The sequence below is a fragment of the Thunnus albacares genome, chromosome 20, assembly GCF_914725855.1.
Source record: "Thunnus albacares chromosome 20, fThuAlb1.1, whole genome shotgun sequence".
NCBI lineage: Eukaryota > Metazoa > Chordata > Actinopteri > Scombriformes > Scombridae > Thunnus > Thunnus albacares.
The window spans coordinates 9871883-9890802 of record NC_058125.1 but is presented as its reverse complement, the minus strand read 5'-3'; the positions used below and the strand labels follow the sequence as shown (position 1 = coordinate 9890802).

General features: G+C 46.2%; 1 protein-coding gene and 3 long non-coding RNA genes across 5 annotated transcripts in view; 1 reads left to right on the top strand and 3 right to left on the bottom strand.

The window, feature by feature from the left end:
* Positions 1–18920, top strand: part of bahcc1b (BAH domain and coiled-coil containing 1b) — a 55766-nt gene that overhangs the window by 34975 nt on the left and 1871 nt on the right. The window contains exons 11-27 of the mRNA XM_044337280.1: positions 619–1557; positions 4378–4544; positions 5401–5537; positions 5811–5915; positions 8345–8423; positions 8588–8774; positions 8889–9050; positions 10403–10573; positions 11091–11335; positions 13096–13270; positions 13469–13586; positions 14057–14132; positions 14233–14341; positions 14439–14555; positions 14658–14795; positions 15365–16812; positions 18495–18731. Coding sequence (XP_044193215.1) covers positions 619–1557; positions 4378–4544; positions 5401–5537; positions 5811–5915; positions 8345–8423; positions 8588–8774; positions 8889–9050; positions 10403–10573; positions 11091–11335; positions 13096–13270; positions 13469–13586; positions 14057–14132; positions 14233–14341; positions 14439–14555; positions 14658–14795; positions 15365–16812; positions 18495–18731 — 4610 coding nt within the window. The remainder of the gene's footprint in view (positions 1–618; positions 1558–4377; positions 4545–5400; positions 5538–5810; positions 5916–8344; positions 8424–8587; positions 8775–8888; positions 9051–10402; positions 10574–11090; positions 11336–13095; positions 13271–13468; positions 13587–14056; positions 14133–14232; positions 14342–14438; positions 14556–14657; positions 14796–15364; positions 16813–18494; positions 18732–18920) is intronic.
* LOC122970919 lies at positions 9266–11172 on the bottom strand. The gene is made up of 2 exons (XR_006399348.1): positions 11085–11172; positions 9266–9733 (listed from the first exon to the last, which is right to left on the bottom strand). It is a non-coding gene; the product is annotated as an uncharacterized LOC122970919 (long non-coding RNA).
* Positions 11183–15412, bottom strand: LOC122970920. Its single transcript, XR_006399349.1, has 3 exons — positions 15226–15412; positions 12997–13177; positions 11183–11263 (listed from the first exon to the last, which is right to left on the bottom strand). It is a non-coding gene; the product is annotated as an uncharacterized LOC122970920 (long non-coding RNA).
* Positions 16738–18666, bottom strand: LOC122970922. Of its 2 annotated transcripts, XR_006399353.1 has the most exons (4): positions 18595–18666; positions 17813–17982; positions 17589–17676; positions 16738–16822 (listed from the first exon to the last, which is right to left on the bottom strand). It is a non-coding gene; the product is annotated as an uncharacterized LOC122970922 (long non-coding RNA). The 2 variants fall into 2 exon arrangements; XR_006399352.1 differs by having other exon boundaries at positions 17589–17982.

Genomic DNA, 18920 nt, shown 5'->3' with positions numbered 1-18920 from the left:
AGAGAAAGCATATGGACACTCAGTGTGTGTATGTGTGTGACCTGCCAGCGTGCACACGTGTGCCCGAGCTGGTGTGTGTGTCAGGAGAGGAAGGTCAGTGAAATCTTCAGACAGACCCTCCTTATCCTTCAGGGGTCCTTGAGAAGTGCAGGCGGAAGGATACGCATTCATCTGGCTGCGTTGTCAGGGGGCGGAGGGATACCATCAATAATAAGAGCGCAGGGGTGACAGGGCCGGCGCTGCAATCACAGGAAAACGGCAGGGTGTCATCAATATCCCACATGGATCTATACACTCACTCACACTCCTACACACACAGTGTATATAGAATATCCAGTACTGTACACATACACATACTGTAAGTACACACACACACTGTGTGTTCTCTGCACCCTGCTGTCAGTGTATTATGCCAACTGTAATCATGTGCTTCATCCTGTCTGCCTGAACAGAATGGCAATGAATTTAAAAGGCTAAAGGCCCGACTGAAAGACAAAAGAGATTTTTTATTTTCTGTAGATGCTTGTAAAACCATTTTATGTACAGTTTGTCAGATTGTAAAAAAAGGTTTGATGTCAGAAAACCTATTTGACTTTTGCTTTCTCCCCTCTCCTCCAGACTTGCCACCTGTTTACACCTACCCTCCGATCACCATGGGTTACAAGGCCGGGCCCTCTCCTCCTGAAGCCCGATTGGCTGAACAAGCCATGGTGGAGGCGGAGCCAGCAGAGCCTGACACCAAGTCCCTCCCACATCCGTGCCACATCCAGCCTCTCACCAAAGAAGAGGCGAGGAGGGAAGAGGAAGAAGAAGAAGAGAGAGACTGTGAAGTGGTGGAGTCCCAGAATGGAGTTGCAGAGGAAAAGAAGGAGGAAAGGAGGGCGGAAGCGAAAGGATGCTCCGTCTCCGAGCCCGAGAGCATAATTTCTGGATTGCCGCCATGCCCTTCCCCAGCTTCAGTCCCCAATCCAGCCTGCCCGGCCACAGGCAAAGCCCTAAAAGTAAAGCTCTCTCTGGGTTGCCCGGGCCAGAAGGCTAGCCTAGAGGAGCCCGAGCTATCCAAAGAACAGGAGGATGATAGACAATGTGGAAAAGAGGACATGGAGGAGGATGAAGGAGAGAAAATGGAGTCTGCACCGACAGAATGTGCTGTCTCTCTGTCCGTAGAGCCTCCAGAGGAGAAGAAGGAGGAGGAAGAGGAGGTTGGGGAGAATGTAGAGGTGGTTGAGGATGAGGAAGAAGAGGAGGGTAATGGGAGGAGTCCAGATGAGGACTTAGTGGAAGTAACATGTAGCTCTCCCACTCCTCTTCCATCCTCTGACCCCGTCCTCCCTCTCCCAGCGAGCACAGCAGCCCAGCTCCAAGGGGCCTACATGTGGAGCCTGGAGCTCCTGATCGCTGCGGCTTTGTGTGCCACCAGAGATGCCTTGTACCCGCCTGTACCTGCTGTCCGAGCCCCAAGCCCTCCACCCCACCATGGCATGGAGATACTGGGAGAACTGGCCGAGCTGGAGATCCAGCAGAGGAGCAGGGAGAGCAATGAGAAGGATGCTGAAGGTGAGAAGATGTTCTTTCTCATGTAGACAAATCAGAAAATTAATAAAACGTCTGTAAAATGGAAAACAAAGATTCAGAAATGCCCCATTTCTTAGGCATACCCTTTATTCATTACAGCCTGTCCATATTTTGTATCGTCTTGTTACAACAAACAGGCCCAAAATGCCTGAAAATCAGATCAAGGAGAAAGAAAAAAAAAGTTATCCTACTTCTCTCTTACCCTTGCGTACACAAACACACACACTTACAGTGAACCAAAAAAAGAAAAGGGTCTGGGAGACGTGTGCAGCCCAGATGTGGAGACTATCAAACTCACACTTTAACCACACACACACACACACACACACACACACACACAGACAGACACACACTCACACACAGACACATTTCCCACCAACTGTCCTGTTTCCTTCCTCAACTCGGACTCTCTGTTCTTGCCCATAGACCATATTTTTCCCTCGGGGAAGGGTGTATGTATGTGTGTTTGGGGGGGGGGGGGACGACACAGAGATGGACAAACAAGCTGAGCTTCAGACACAAGCCAGACACACACACACACATACACACACACACTCTGCCCAGCGTGTCCCCCAGGCTCTGGCGTCTTGCTTTGCTAATTAGACCCTTTCCTTTAAAACACTTCTCCTGTAAGCGCTCCTATTTTCCTCTCGTCCCTCTGAGAGAAAGTGTTTTTATTTATGCCAGCATCTGTGTGTGTATGTTAGCGTGCATGCGTGCACGCCGGTCTGTGTGTGTGTAAACTGTTAAGTAATCCCAGATGAATCCCTGCTCTCTTCCATCAGACTCTATGTGTCTCTCCACCAGGCTGCCTGCTCCCTGCCTGCGCCTCCTCCCGCCTCTCCCCCTCCTCCCTCTTTGTTATTTTTTCCCCCCTCACCCACTCCTTCTTTTTTTTCTTTTTTTTTTTATTAAACCAATGTAATCTTGTGTGTAAATCCTGCCTCTGCAAGCCTTGTTGACGGAATTAATAAGTGTAAAAATCATAAGTCGCTCCACAGCTGTCTGTGCATGTATGTGTGTGAGATACAGAGCGTGTGAGTGTGCATTTGTTTACATGTGTGCGCACGTGGTTAGCATGTGTAATAGGTGTGAAATCAATAAGTCCTGTCGCGGCGTGGAAAACGTTCCCCAAATTGCAACACATTTATTTAAAACCCGCTCTGGCCTCGCTGCGTGGAATGTTATTAATACCGCTGATGGCGTTTTTGTCATCGTGAATGTGTTTGGGAGATGAAACCGATCCCAGACAGATGCATTTATGCCGCTCCTTGACGCGGAAGGATATCTCAGCCGTTCACTGGAGATCGCAATTACAGATTAAGGAATCAAGAGATACTCTCCCCCTCCTGTATAAATTAGCACCATTTCTTCTATTTACACATAGACAGAGGAGCTTTTGTGTCATAGTTTCCTTTATTCCTTCACATTTCCTTTATATTGAAATTTCAGCTCAATAAACTCTCTTAATGGCCTCTAATGATGACTAGGCCCATATCAACTGTAATGGTTTTTAATTTTCCTTCACTGTTTTTGTTTTTCCCCTTGAAATCCCCAGTGCCGCCTCTTATTACACCCTTCACCCGCTTTAGAGACACAGTATGGTGTTATTACTGTGCAAAGATATGTGTGTGTGTGTGTGTGTGTGTGTGTGGTATACTATGTGCGGAAGGTATCTATTGATTGTGGCCATCCTCCAGGATACTAAACTAGGCGTGGTGATGTCAGTGGTGATGTCATCCTGTCAAGGTAACCGGAGCGTGCCATTGGCTCAGAGGTCTGACAGATGAGATGGCATTGACCTCTGTGAGCCGGGACAGGACAAAGCCGCATCTCTCAGCTCCCTCCCCGCTCGCTCTGTCGCTCTCTCTAAGGAGTTACCTGTCATTCTCACATCCGTTTGTTCTTTTATTCACGCTCCTCACAGATGAAGACTCCATCCTTCCTGTCCTCTTCTTTTCTCCTCTCCACCGCGTTTCTGTCTGCATCTCCCACTCACATGTACAGGTTTTAATAATGTCAGATGTCAGTGAATAGGCCTCGCAGCTTCAGTGCACAGACTCCTCTCCTCTCCTCTCTCCTCTCCTCTCTCCTCTCTTCTCCTCTCCTCTCCTCTCCTCTCCTCGAAGGGGAAATTGGATTCTGTCCATGTCCATAATGAGGAGATGTAGGAGAATAAATAGATAGCTCAATAAACACTTTGCCTCTTATTGCTTCTCCTCCCCTTTACTCCCCAACCCCTCCCTCCCTTCCTTCACTGCGTTGCACTCCTCCTCCTCCTCCTCCTCCTTCTCCTTCCTCTCGCCTGTCGTTCTCCTTCTCTCCAATTCTCCCTCACACACTCATGCAGTTTGCCCATGTCTGCGCAGCTCAGCGAAAATGTTGTAGGTGCATGTGTGTATTTACAGGATGCATGTGTTTTATTTGCATGGGTTTGTGTGTGTGTGTGTGTGTGTGTGTGTGTGTGTGTGTGTGTGTGTGTCGAACGTCTCATGAATATTCTGTTTCATCTGCTGGTGCTGTGACAATGACAGAGTTAATGACAGTGACAGATGTAGAGATCGTTCTCTACTGCTCCCCTGATGTGTGTGTGTGTGTGTGTTGTTTGTGTGTATGATTAGGCAGGAACACCAGTATGCATCAAATAAACTACACAGCTAATATCATAAATATCATCACTTTTCAAGGCACAGTTTCATCGTTCCAGAGATAAATCTGCTCAGCACATAACATGTTTTATAACACTGTGTCAGCCGCTATGTGATGTACCAATCTAAACCGAAACAATCCGTCTCTGCGCAGGTGAGGACATGCTGACCTTTGACCTCCACAGTCTGGCGACGCTGGCGGCCGCCCGTGCCCTGGAGATGGGGGGAGGGGCTGTGGATGCGAGTGCGAGCCAGCAATGTCCAATCAGAAAGAGGCTCAACCTACGCAGGAAGTGCAGCTGGACGCCTCGCCACGAGCCGGTGAGGCTTTACCCAATGTGTATTTTGTGTTTATGCATGCAAACATAAATCATTCATGCAGACAATCTGGGGAAGTGTTGAATAATGGACACACACCTTATTAACGTTGGATTGAAGTGTAAAAATACAAACACAATGTGGACATCTACAATCATTTACATTTTAAGAGTTTTAGAATTTTATCTTGTACTCTTTATCAAATCAGCAAGCACAAAATTAGCAGAAAACAACCATTGGTCATCTTCAGTAATGCTAATATGGACATCCAAATTTCCAAGCTAACACTGTAGCATACACTACTGTGTGTTGAGCAATAACAGGCAAATAGCATTACCTCAGAGATAATATATAAACATTGTAGCTTTTAAGTTAAATGAGAAGTAATCTTATTTTTATGTGGTCATCTGTGTGTGTGCAGGAGTTAAAAGGTAAAAAAAATCCCTCAAAATGATATTTTTACTGATTCCACAACAACTGAAGGTGATGTGAGACTATGAACACCTGCTGTGAGGTGGATCAATGTTTTTCTTCTTTTTAAATAGCCCCAGAAATAAAGCAGGCTGAAGCAAATTCTTTAAAATTTAAATTTAAATAAAAGAATCCCCAGCCCATATAAAAATCCTCTTGATAACCTTGTGACATAACAAAAATTAACTGATATGGGGATCAAACCTGTGAGCTTTTGGTTACAGGGAAGTCCATCCAATCATCAAGCTGCCCAAACACAAGCTGGCTGCTTCACTTATCCAATGACTGTTGAACTCAGTTTGTGTTCAGCATTTAAATTCCCCTGCTTTGTGTGTGTGTGTGTGTGTGTGTGTGTGTGTGTGTGCGTATCCGTGTGTGTGTGTGTCAGGTGTGCCCAGTGAAGGGCTCCATGGAGACGATGGGAGGGGAGGAGCTGGCCATGCGTGTCCAGCTGGCTGAGCTACAACGCCGCTACAAAGAGAAACAGAGAGAACTGGCCAAGCTACAGAGGAAACACGACCACCAGTGAGCAGAGACAACACACACACACACACACACACACACACACACTTCTTTTTGTCTAGACTGAATCATGCATTCCAACATTCACATTTCTGCTGTCATACTGCATCCTCCTGATCTATCAGGACTTGCTGCTTGCTCATATCTAATGCGGTCTGACCTGTAGCCGATACAAGTTTCCTTCTAATTTATCTGCTGTCCTGGCTGCATCTTTGATCTCTCTCTCTCTCTCTCTTTCTCTCACCGTCTTCCTCCTCTTTCTCTTTCTCTCTGCAGGAAAGAGGAGACGTCTCGCAGCCCTGCCCGCCGGGGGCCCGGACGCCCCCGCAAGCGCAAGTCCACCCCCGGCCCAGCTGCTGCAGAGAGCTCCAAAAGACTCAGGTCAGTGCTCTGATATTGCGTCAGTATAATCAGTGTGATTGGCAAGCCCAGCTCATTCATCCTGATTTCTGTTTGTGTTTTTACTGAAAGGCACGGTTGATTTTCAAGAAGTTCTTCTTCAGCTGAATTGATTCGAATGCTCTATAGCTGATGATTTGCTTGATTGGGCACTGGAAGGAGCTGCTCATGCCCACACACACACACACACATACACACACACACACACACGCACACACAATGGGTTACGTGATGGGAGCTGGATGATGGGTGTGATTTTAAATGAGAGAAGGTAATGGAGATGATGCCTTCATTAATCATCATTAATCACTTTTAATCATATTTATCACTTGCATTGATTACGTCCTGATTCCCTGTGAACCTCCAGCATATATTAATACAACTGGACAAAGTCCCGATGTACAGTTATTACAGTGATAAACGACTCAACACCACCCCACCCGCCTCAACGTGCCACCCAACACACACAACATGCACATTATTTAACAGCTTACACATGCACACTTCCACGCTGACACACATTCCTGCACGCACACACAAAGGCTGGAAACACACACACACACACACAGCCAGTGTTCAACGGCTCATAATAATAAATGTGTTTTCTCATGCTGCCCCACCTCTGTTAGCATGTGCACCCCTTGCCTTGATAAAATGATTAGAGAAACTCAAGGTTTGTCACGGTTACCATGATTAGAAAGCGCTAATGAAAATGACAATGAAAGGCTTTAGTCATACATGCTAGTGCGCCACACACACATAAGCAGAATTTGTTTAATTAGTAGAGCAGGTCGCTACGTGCCTGAGCAGCATTTCTGCTGTTATTAATGAGCGATGTATCATTTGTTTATACTTTCATCTTCTCGTTAGAATTGGGGGGTGAAATACAGGGGGAGAGAGAATAGCAACCTTTCCAAACTATTCCTCTGGATTAACATTCTGTATACGCTATATGGCCAAAAGTTTGTGGACACAAAATTTAAAAATATGTACAAAGGTCTCACACTTTTGGACCGTCTTTCCTTGAAGGCATTTGTGATGTTTCACTGGTTTGTACACATGAACAGTTGGAGAAGTCGTTGCATGAAAGATGGAAAAAAGAGAGCTTGAGAGAGAAGTTCAAACTTTGCTTACGTTCTTGCTTCCTTGCTCACCCCTGCACGGCCAGTTGCTGCGTGAAGTGTGTGTACTTGTCAGATTGTTGGTTTCGGAAAGTAACAAAAGTTGTCGGACACAGCCCCCCAAGTTCTGATGTGGGGGGTGGGGTGGGGGGGGGGTTCAGGCGCTGTTCAACAATCTGACAAGCACTATATTTGAAGCATACTGACCCCTTAAGGCCTGGCTTGCTGTCAATTCATCCAAAAATATGTTGGATGGGGTTGAGGTCAGGGCTTTGTGCCAAGCAAATTTGGTAAACCTCGATTTGTGCACTAGGGAATTGTCATGGTTAAAACAGCCTTTCCCAAACAGTTTGAAGCACACTTTTGCCAAAAACATCATAATCTGTATAATTTACACGCTTACTCACACGTTATGCCTTAAGTGAGGACGTGACATGGGGTAAACTGTGGGGCTTAGAAACTCAAAAGCGTAAGAGCTGAACGATCAGGCGGGGGGATTTTAACAGATACATGTGGTCTGAATGGATGGAAAAAAAGATCTTTTAGAGTTTTTAGACTTTCCTTATCCTCTCCTCTCCTCTTCTCCTCTCTCCTCTCCCGGGAGCGGAGATGCTGAGAGCCAAACCTTCCCTCTGTGGGAATATAGGATTCACCTGCCTCAGACACCAGCTGCTAACAGAGTGTGTGTGTGTGTGTGTGTGTATGTGCTGGAAGCCTGTGGTGTGAGAGAGCATGCATACAATGAAGGGAGGACAGAGAGAGAGAGAGAGAGAGAGAGAGAGAGAGAGGAAAGGAGGAGTAGTGTTCAATAGAGGTTAGTGTTTATCGATTGAGCCCTGAAGCTCCGGTCAACGGACAGACTCCCTCGAGACTGCTTCATCTCTCTCTCTGTCTCTTTCCCTTCCCCCCAAACCATTCTCCTCCTCCCTCTGTCTCTTCTCCACTCTCCTTCACACCAGATAAGTCTTACCCTTTCATGTGGTGATTGAGCAGAGTTTCATATTCGCACGGCCGCTGAATATTTCTGTTTGCCGTCAAACTGCGCCGAGCCCGTCTCTTACCTCATCAAAGTTATGAGACAGAGAAGAGTGCGAAGAGGCGGAGAGTGAAACAATGAGTGAACCCAGCAGAGAGGGAGGTGAAACGAGAGAGAAGAAAGCAGAAGGGCATAGTTATAAAGGAAAATCATCCTTGAGTGAAAAGAAATGTGTGATCAGATTGATTCTGTGATCAGTTCTTTTTATGACAATTTCTCACTGAACCGGTGTTTTTTTTTTTAATGTTTTCCAGGGCCGGGCTCAATTTACTGGAGGAAAAAGCCAGGAAGAAAATGTCCAATCATGGCTTCAACAGCCTCAGCGCTGCACAGGTTGGTCCCTCTGCGGTTTCTCCTGGTTCATCCACACACACACACACACACACACACTGACAACCACTTCCTGCTGCTAATGTTTTTTTTTCTTCCTTTCCTGGATGTTTCAATTAGCGGAAAGAAATTAGTAAATAATTAGCTGTTCCGCTCCTGCTCTACAGATGAAAGCTCGCTGTAAGCACAGAGGTCGGCCCAGCGCCCTGAGCTCCAGGCTGGCCAGGCGGGTGACCCAGCTGAAGCAGAAGGCTGCAGCCCAGCGTGGTGCACCGTCAGCAGGAATGCTGCACTGCAGAGGGGCCCCTGGAGCAGAAGAGGTCACTAAGAGTCACTGCAGACAAGGAGTGAAAGGTGGGGACAGAGGGAGCGTACACACACACACACACACACACACACAAACACACACTTGTTGTCTATTCAGTAGCACCCAAAAACTAATCTCCACCACTGCTATTGATCCATCAGACCCACAGCAGGACTGGGCAGCCAGTCAGACTGTGAAGAGGAAGAGGGGTCGGAAGCCAAAGGTGCTGATGGACCCAAACAGAGCTCACCACAAGGAAAGCCGGGCCTCTGAGAAACGGGAAGTCAGAGATGAGAAGAGTTACAGCGAGAGTTCAGAGCACGGTCAGTCACAAGGATTTTACCAATATGTTTTTGGGTGTGTCTTCCAGGATGTTTGGTGTTTGATGTGATTTTTTTATGGCTCTAATTGTAAAACAAAACAGTACAAGGTTGGAAGACAGATAAAGTTCACAGAAGTTTATCAACCAGGGATCCTGTGAATAATGACTCGGCCATAAAGAATGAATGAGAATTTAAAATACCATAAAGCAGTGCAATCCCCTTTTATATAGCCATTTATTGTGCAAAAAAAAACTAACATTGCTGAAAAGAGATTTATTATGAAACTACAAAGTGCCTACATCACAAGTTAGGTAGAGTTCAAATGCAGTTATGCAGATGAGTCAAGTGGTTTTGATTTAGCTGATAGCTCACAGGACATCGACCAGACATTGTGAGATTTCACTATGAGAATACATCTGTGTGAGAGTGTGTGTGTGTCTGTGTGTGTCTGAGAGTGAGATGTCTGCCGTCATCAGGGGCCTCCTCTCACTTCCCAGCTCGTCTGTCACACCGTTAAAACCGTTAACGACTTGCCACAGGCATGCAGCACATCCACCCCTGCCCTCAACGCCGTCCTGTAACGTAAGCCCGCTCTGGCCCCGTTCAGAATGTCACACCCCTGTCCTCCCTGATCCTCTTCACCCCTCCAACCTCGTGAAAATGCCCTCCTTGGAGGCCTTGAGCTGAGGAGACACAATGACACCCAAACACTTTAAGAGAGAGAAAGCTCTAATATGAAACTACCAAAACTTCAGAAAAGCGCTAGAATCTGACTGACCTCATGGCCTTGATGGCGTGGAGAAGAAGTGCTTGAATGAGTGTGTGTGTGTGTGTGTCAGCGTTTGTGTGTGTGTGTGTGAGTGAGGCAAAGTGTTAACGAGAATGCCATGTAAGTGACAAGTGTGTCAGAGATGTGTCGACACCCGACACGACCCTTCCAGTCAGCGACACACAGCTGCCAATAACAATCTGTGTGTGTGTGCATGTTTATGTGTGTGTGTGTGTGTGTGTGTGCATGCAGGGCTGCATATGTGCATGTGTGTCAACATTTGCTCCCCGTCATTGCAGTTAAGGAATAAGTGGTGCGTTATTCTGTAGCCATTAAGGCTCCTCAGGAGTTAATATGTGACAAAATGTCCCACTTTAAAACCCCTTGTAGGATTGTTATCTAACTTTCTTATTTATGTAAGTTCATCACAGGCTTGTGAACTGAACTGTAATGCTGTAGATGAATATTGAAAGCTAGCTGTCAATACATTCTGTCAAGTGAGCCCCTGGCTTTAGTTACCTGTGTTTACGTATAGATCACTTAAAGCTTTGTGACTGATCATATTGATGCTCTGATTCCACAGAGGAGGAGGAGGACGGTAGTTATGAGAGTGAAGATGGAGTCGGTGACATCAAGATTAGCTCATCCTCTAAAGAAGCTCCTGCAAACCCTGCCGGGATTGTGTCTTTTTCATCGCAGTCCTCCAAGCTCCAAGCAAACCAGAAAGCCAGGAGTAAGAGACCAGGGCCTCCTGGTAAGATCTTTATGCATATCTTTTCATTTCCTGGTGTCATATGAGAAAACTGTAATTCCAACTTGGGTGATTTTTTTTCTCTCTTCTGTTCTGTTTTCTGTCTTCTCTTTCTCTTTACTCGAATGAAGTATCACATGATTTTCTAGGGGTTTAGAGAAACCTACACACTTCTGACTTTTGAAAGGTTTTCAAATGCATTGTACAAATGAGGCTGATTTCATGTTACACATGCAAAATTTCACCCAACAGTGACAATATGAACTCGCTTTTGGGTATTTTGAATGTGACTGGGTGATATGGTCTCTGAGAAAAGAAAATATTGCCAGTAATGTTGATATGATGAAGCAGTTAGAATTGTTCATTGTTCGTTTCATTCATCTAAAATAGTTTAATATGTTTGAATTGTGGTATCACCTGACGGTTATATAGCCTCTAAGACCAGGACAAGACATCATTCTACTTTTCTCACAATATTAAACAAAAGCTCTAATTTCCATGATGTCCCGCTCACCTTCAGGCATGGGGAGCGTGCCCAGTACAGATCAAAGGAAAATGCCCAGGAGGCCGAGCCTCGCCAACACAGAGAGGGGACGTCCATACCACCAGGGGACTAAAAGAGCGTCTCTGCCCAGCTGGGGTGTGTCGTCAATGGGCTGCAGCTTTGGGGACGGCCGGGGGAGCCATGGCACTCTGACAGAAGGGAACAGGACCAACAAGGAAGTTGTGAGGAAGAACTCAGCGGGGCAGGGCGTTCTGGGAAAGGTGAGATAATATATCTATTGTTCATATTTCCAGTAAACCCACATAAAACATCGTTAACTTTGGTTGCACTGCTTCCTCACCATGATTTAAGTCCAAAACCCGTTGATCATCTTTAGCAGTTGCTTCTGTGCTCTGTGAGAAAATGGCACGTTGCACTGACAGTAAATTAGTAATTGACGACATTTTGAGTTACATCATGGCCAGGAAACTGTGCAATTAAAAGCTCTACCAAAGTTTAACATCCTCTTAAGGTGGACAAAATCGGTATGCATCACAAGTATTTTGTTCCCCCATCATCCACACAGAAGCGCATGGGAAAGGCAACTGAGAGGTGTGAGGGGTGTGTCGGAAAGGTTATATAATGAGTAATGCCAATAAATAACTGCGGTCACACAGTTATAAACAAGGTAACTTTTCTTTTTAAATGAGTTAATGAGCAAAGACGCACATCCTGGTTTTGTGTAAGAAGCCCAGCAGTGGTCAGGACAGGGGTTGGGTTTAGACAGCGCAGCCGCTGGGAACGTGAATAAAAGGGGAAAGGTGACTCAGAGAAGGTCACTCCCTTTGGCCCTCTGTTGCATGCAAAAAGGCTTCAAACGTGAAAAGCAAGGAGGAATTTGGAAAAGCTCTCACCAAGTTCACTCCTGGCGAGCCGCACCCTGCCAGGAAATTTGAAAATCCAGTAGATTAATGCTGACATTACTAACAACTTCGACTCCCTTATAGATAGATGCTTAGTATCAGCTGTAAATCAGTAACTTACCATTTGCTCTCGTAGATGTGTGTTTGCATGTATGCTTGCTGTACTAACACACCACTGCCCCGTTGTATTTGTGCAGGCAGCCGTTGACGAGACACCCACATTCATTTTAATGAGAAATGCCCCGAGGTTCCCTTCTCTCTTCGACTCATCGTGAGGGAATGTCCAAAAACACATAACTCCAAACCAAACACAGGAGTATAAAGATAATCATTGGCCATAACCCTACACACACCCATGCATGCCTGTACACACACACACACACACACACACACACACACACACACACACATACATACACACACATACATACACCAGCACTAAAGGGAAATAATCATCCATGCCCTCTGGTGACGAAACTTCTGTCACTGAAATATATGGTCTCTTGATGTGGAAAAAACTCCAAGAGACAACACACTCACACACTCACACACACCCACACACACACTCCATCTCCCGTATTATGGTCTTTTCTTTGGAAAGCTTAAATGCAAGCAGAAACCTGTTGGGCAAGCTGACTTTCCATCATTACTCATCAGTCATCTTTGGATAGACTAGCCTAAACCGGTCTGGAGATGGGTAGTGTGTGTGTGTGCGTGTGTGTGTGTGTGTGTGTGTGAAGGTGAGATTGTAGATTAGGGTTCAGACTATGAATATTAGGAGGTGTCCATCTTGCCGAAGTGTCCTTGATCAATGTGCTGAAGTCCTACCAGTTCAAGAGCTGCACCTATTGCTGATTATGACCTCAGATCGTTATGTAAACACTAACAAGTGAAAAAAAAAATCCTGCAGGCTTAATTGAAGTATCACGTTACAAGAGGCGTTGGTGCCTGCGGTTGTGTTTCACTGATGGTTTCACCACATCAGTCAAAGCGGACAGGAAAAGACTTGATTCAGTCACCTGCAGATTCTGTTTACTGTTGATTAATTTGGGCATAAAATGAAGTGATGCCATATCCTGCTTTCTGCCCACTGATGTCACATCCTGTATCATGTCCAGGCCAAGGGCCACGCAGTGAGCCGACTCCTGCAGAGCTTTGCAGCTGACGACGGCTTTCGCTTGGATGAGGAGAGCAGCTTCTCTGAGGGAGAGGAGGAGGAGGAGGAAGAAGAAGAGGAGGAGACAGAGAAGAAGTTGATTCACCTTCCCCCCAACATGCCTTGCAGAATACCCGGTAGGCATAAACAGTGACACATCATTTATAATAACACACACATGCCTGGTTTAAAAGCATGTTGGATCATTTTCACACATGCCTCAGTCACTCCTTTTCACATCACATAGCAATTATTCAACACACTCACAAATTATGTATATCTCGCCTTTCATCCTCTCCATCCATCCATTTTTCTACCCCGCCCTCCCACACCAGCTCTGCCAAACTGTGTGCTCAGTAAAGAGATGTTAGTGGACGGGCTGAAGATCCTGATCTCTAAGGAGGATGAGCTGCTGTACGCCGCCTGCGTGCAAACTCTGGACCTGCCTGACATGTAAGATTCCTTGCTGATACAAAACCTACACCTCACCACCACAAAGATCACCAAAAAATGAATTAACCTTCAGGGGAAAAGGGAAGAGAAGCCATTTCACACTGCAAATAGCCTACCATATATTTATTTAATGAGTGTGACTATTGTTGAGGCCAGCCTTCACTAACTAAATTGTTTACAAGACGAGATGCATCAGAATCTGGGTGGCATACCGCCTCGGCTAAATAATTTCCTGAGGGAAACAACAAAAAGACACATTGCAACAAAGACTCGTGTCTGATTCACAAAAGAGTTTAAAACTTAGCTTAGTGCTAGTTAAATGCCTGGCAGCTGTGAGAATCTTGACAAAAAAGAAGTCTAGACGACTACAAAGCCAAGACACACAGCAGTGGCAGCCAACACAGTTGCCAGAAAATTTAGTTTTAGAGGACCATTTTTCATACATTGTCTTTCGTCTTTCTCTCTCTTAGATTTAGTGTTGTCATTGAAGGGGAACGAGGGAATCGCCCCAGGATCTATTCACTGGAGCAACTTCTGCAGGAAGCTGTGAGTGTCAGTCTTTAGCCTTCATAGCATCTATTACATTTTGTGGTTTTGTGAGTAGTTGTTGAGTATTTTGTGTGTGTGTGTGTTTTTTTTTCTCTAGGTGCTAGATGTGCGGCCTCAGACCGAGGCCATCCTGACTGCAGGGACGCGAGTTTGTGCCTACTGGAGCGAGCGTTCTCGCTGCCTTTACCCTGGATACGTCCACCGAGGTGAGCGAGACACGCTGACAGCCTCATTCTGCACACACACACGCACTTATACTTTCCCAGCAAACTCATGTCCTCCTTCCTGTGTGTTGTGCTGTAGGAGGTCCAGGTGAAGAGGAGAAGGAGGGCAGTGTGATGGTGGAGTTTGATGATGGGGACAGAGGAAGGATCTCCCTCGCAAACATAAGACTTCTGCCCCCAGGATACCAAATCCGCTGTGAGTTTAGCTTTGAAAAAGAAAGACAGAAACACAGACAGACAGAATTAATGAATTAAAGAAAATAACAAATTCCACCATTAAACATGTCTTGTTTGTCAGGTGCGGAACCCTCTCCAGCACTTCTCATCTCACCTGGTCGCCGTGGTCGACGAAGCTCCACGCAGGAGAAGAAAGAAACACCCACAGAGAAACCAGCCAATGAGGAACCAGCAGGGAGGCCCCAGGAGAAAAGACCAGGTGAGGGAGAAAGGACATGCAGCACTCTGCTCTGAAAACCACAAAATCTATCTATATGTCTTAATATATGTTGTCTGAGAGTTACTAACTAGTAAATACATTCACGTACACACAGCCCTTAAAACAAAGCCTCATATACAGTTCTTCATATTTCCAAATGTCAGCCAATTATCTGATGCCTCTGAGTCAGAGAAGAGTACAGGTTTACAAACCGAAGGACTCATAAATTAAAATTCCTTGTTTGCCACCTACCATTTACCTTCAATATGACCACATTAATCATGATTTTATGAAGTGTCATTGGTGTGTTTTGTGTAGTTAGGCAACATACATGTAACTCATCACAAACTCAGAGTGACAATAATGCTGGAGGAAGAGACAGGTTTGCCAGGTTTGTTGTGCTTTGAGTAATGGATATGTCGAAACTTACCTGGCTAGGTGAAGATCAAGGAGATAAAGATATTAGGTTTCTCCAAAGCTCTTAGTTCTGTAATTAATCTCAGTCTGCTCTTAAAACCTGTCAGTTCATATCGATTATAACTCCTGTCTTTTGCCGGCTCTCTTTTCAGTTGGCAGGCCGAAGAAAATCCACTCAGTGCCTAAGACTTCCAGCACACCGACATCAGTATCAGACACCGTAACCAAAGGCAACACTTCCTTGTTGAGCTGGTCCGCACCCAGGAAAAGACCGCCAGTTGACTTCTTCCTCTTTAATGGAACGTCCCGCAAGACCCAGAGGAGGATTCGAGAGCGAGACTTGGGGGTGTTTCATCGCCCTGCCTCCCACCCTCTCACACCCCCAACCCCTATCAAGGGCATCTTTGGCTCCCCTTTTGTAGTTGACTCATTCAGCAGCATCGCCAATGGCTACTCAACTTTTGGAAGCGGAGGAGGCTCAGGAGCAGGGCGACCTGTCACCACCATAGCTTCCATGGGGCTCCGGGACTCCTCCTCAGCTTGCTCCTCAGCTGTCACAATGGCAATGGCAGCTGGGAGCAAGAAGCCAGTAAGTGAACGGGACAGGAAACAGTTCCTGGTGAAGCTTGACCATGAAGGAGTGACCTCTCCTAAAACAAAGAACGGCAAGGCCCTGCTTCGGCTTGGGGGGAGTGGAGGGAGAGGAGGCAGGACTCTCACCTCTGCAGGAGCAACATTGCGATACATTCACCCCGCCATGCTGGTGAAGCATGGCAAGAAGGGAGGAGGGGAAAGAGACAGCACTGGAACCCGGTCCGAGGCTCTTCTAAAGGGCACTCCCCCTCTTAGAAAAGACCTTCTGTCAGCAGGCCTCGGAGTCCAAAGTGGAGATTACAGTTTGGAGTACCCGAGCGACTGCCCCAGCTCCTACTCTGAGCTGGATGAGGATGATGAGGATGGTGGTCAAGATGCTGGAGCGCGAAGAAGAAGCGCAGCCGTCTCATCCCATCGAAATGGACGTTTTCTCTCTCGTCTCTCCGTCTGCTTCTCCTCGTCCTCATCGTCCTCTTCATCCTCCGGCTCCATCTCCTCCTCGTCCCTCTGCTCCTCAGACAATGATTCGTCCTACTCCTCTGATGAAGAGTCCTCATCGGTGCTGCTCCGCCGCGCACTGCTCCAGCAAGACAAACACAAGCACAGGCAGAACATGAACTCCGACCTCCTGAGCCCTGACCCCACCACCTCCAACCCCTCTGCCTCCGCCACAGCCCCGGCTCACAGCTATGTGGCCAAGGCTAGCATGGCCGTCCCGGGGTCAAAGGTGAGGGCGGACAGAACAGAAGACAGGAAGGAGTACATGTCAAAGGTAAACATGGCGGCTAACAGTAGCACAGCCAAGACCCAGATGAAGAGGAAAGAAGGAGTACCTAACAGCCACCACCAGGGCCAGAGCAGTCCTATGAGCCAGCAGTCTAAACCTGCCTCCAAGGACCCAACAGCAGCTAAGAGGCAGAGGATGGCATCACCTGAGCCTCTGCACAACATGGCTCCCCTGCTGCCTGGACGCCAGCTGTGGAAATGGTCCGGTAACCCCACACAGGTAAAACATTCTGTAATTGAAGAGATGGCTTTTGAGTTACTTTGAGTTTGTTTCATGCACTAGTAATCAACTTAAAGCAACATTTCAGTGATGTTGTTACCAAGAATTATTTCGGTAATGGGTCTGCTGTTTGTCACTGTACAACAGAGCCTGAGAGTAGCAGGGATTTCTCATAACTTAATTCCAATCCATTACAATCACAATTTAATCAGACTTTGTTTTCTCATGTTGACAGTTTTTCTTGGTTATATGGTTTTAAAATGGCTGTCTTGGGTATCAGTAACCTACTTAACCTTCCGACTTAAGTAGGTTACTGATTGCTGCTGCAGTTTTGGCTGTGTCATACCTTGATTACATAAAGTAAATGTGATGATCAAATGGGATCCCTCTCACCATTGCTTATTCTGCCTCAGACTTTGAACACATTGCCAACTTTATCAGGCTTACTTGGTGTGGCTAATCTTTGAATTTGTTACCCTGATTATTAAGTCACGATCCTGAGATAACGGAACAAAAGCCGTTTGAGCAACCGCTGCCACTCTCAGCTTCCATTCTGCCATGTTGTTTGCTTTGTAAACATGACTGCATCTGTCAACTGAGATGTGCAGCCTGAAAAAGCTGACCTTTTGGTGTGTACATGCCCCAAATAATCAAAAGACTGAGTAGAAATGTAGGTGTGTCACATGTGTTATGGTCTCAATCAAATCCCAACAAAGGAACTGGGTTTCTTAAAGGTATACTATGCAGGATTTGTCGGTTGCTGTTTGTAAACCCACCATTCAAAGTTCACCCCTCCTCCCTGGCTCACCGACTTCAGAACAAGCTGAGAGCAGAGTGAGACGAGAGTAGCGGTGATCGAGCGCGCTTGAGAGTGAATGAAAAGAGGGAGCAGCGTTAGTGAGAACAAAGCAGTGAATCAGATAAATAATTAGTGACTTGTGTTATTTTCTAATTGTGTCATGGTAGTTACATTCTAAACCACAAATAAACACACCCACACCTCTGCACACCTGCACACAACCCTGTGGGAAGGTGCCCCGTTGCCAGATTTGGTGTGAATGCAGCTGAAGCGCACGCTCTATCCTGTCCGCTGTGGCCTCTCTGCTCTGTGTGTGGGTGTGTGTGGAGCTCAGCCCCGCCCTCGGGCAGACAGATGCAGAGACCTGTTATCTTTATACATCCATGACACAGACAGAGAGCAGAGGAGAGAAACGGAGACAGCAGTGTAACCTGTGAGTCCCGACCTTACAACCTGCGCAGCTGGTGGCTACACACCCACTGCCCAAAGGTTGATGCCCAGAAGCGTCCCATAACGTAACAGCAAAATAATTAAATAATAAGAATAATAAGAAAATACAGGCAGAGGGTCTCTGCTGATAAATACACTGCCACACACTTCAGTTGGCTCATACGTGATGATTGAAATTGATTATTTTTGTATCAATCTATACATTGTTTTTAGGAAAATCTTGCATAGTATGCCTTTAGCTTACAAAAGACATAATGAATTTTTTAAGAGAACATACCCATTTTTGGTTTAGAAAAATATATTAAATCTATGTATACTACGTTTAGCAAAACAAACAAATCTTAATTTCTGAAATGAGGCTAGTTGTGAAATAAACCCTCCACACTAAATAAATTGACCTAGAGAGCTATTTTTATTCTTTTTCCCCCTCTAGAGAAGAGGTCTGAAGGGTAAAGCCCGCAAGCTTTTCTACAAGGCCATCGTGCGGGGCAAGGAGACGGTGCGTGTCGGGGACTGTGCTGTATTTCTGTCACCTGGCCGGCCTCAGCTGCCCTACGTGGGCAGAGTGGAGAGCCTCTGGGAGTCGTGGAGCTCCAGCATGGTGGTCAGGGTCAAGTGGTTCTACCACCCGGAGGAGACTTGCCTGGGGAAGCGACACCGCGATGGCAAGGTAAAGACCAGGGAGTGCAAGAAGAATTTCTAAAGCAGGAATGGTCAAAGTAACAGTCCGTGACATTTTCATTTAAATATATTACCACTTTGCTTCTTTTTATTCCCTATTCCCATTTGATATGAGTGGTTGGACCTCTACTTAGTTCATGAAACTGTGAACATTTACTGCTCTAAATACTCAGTGTAA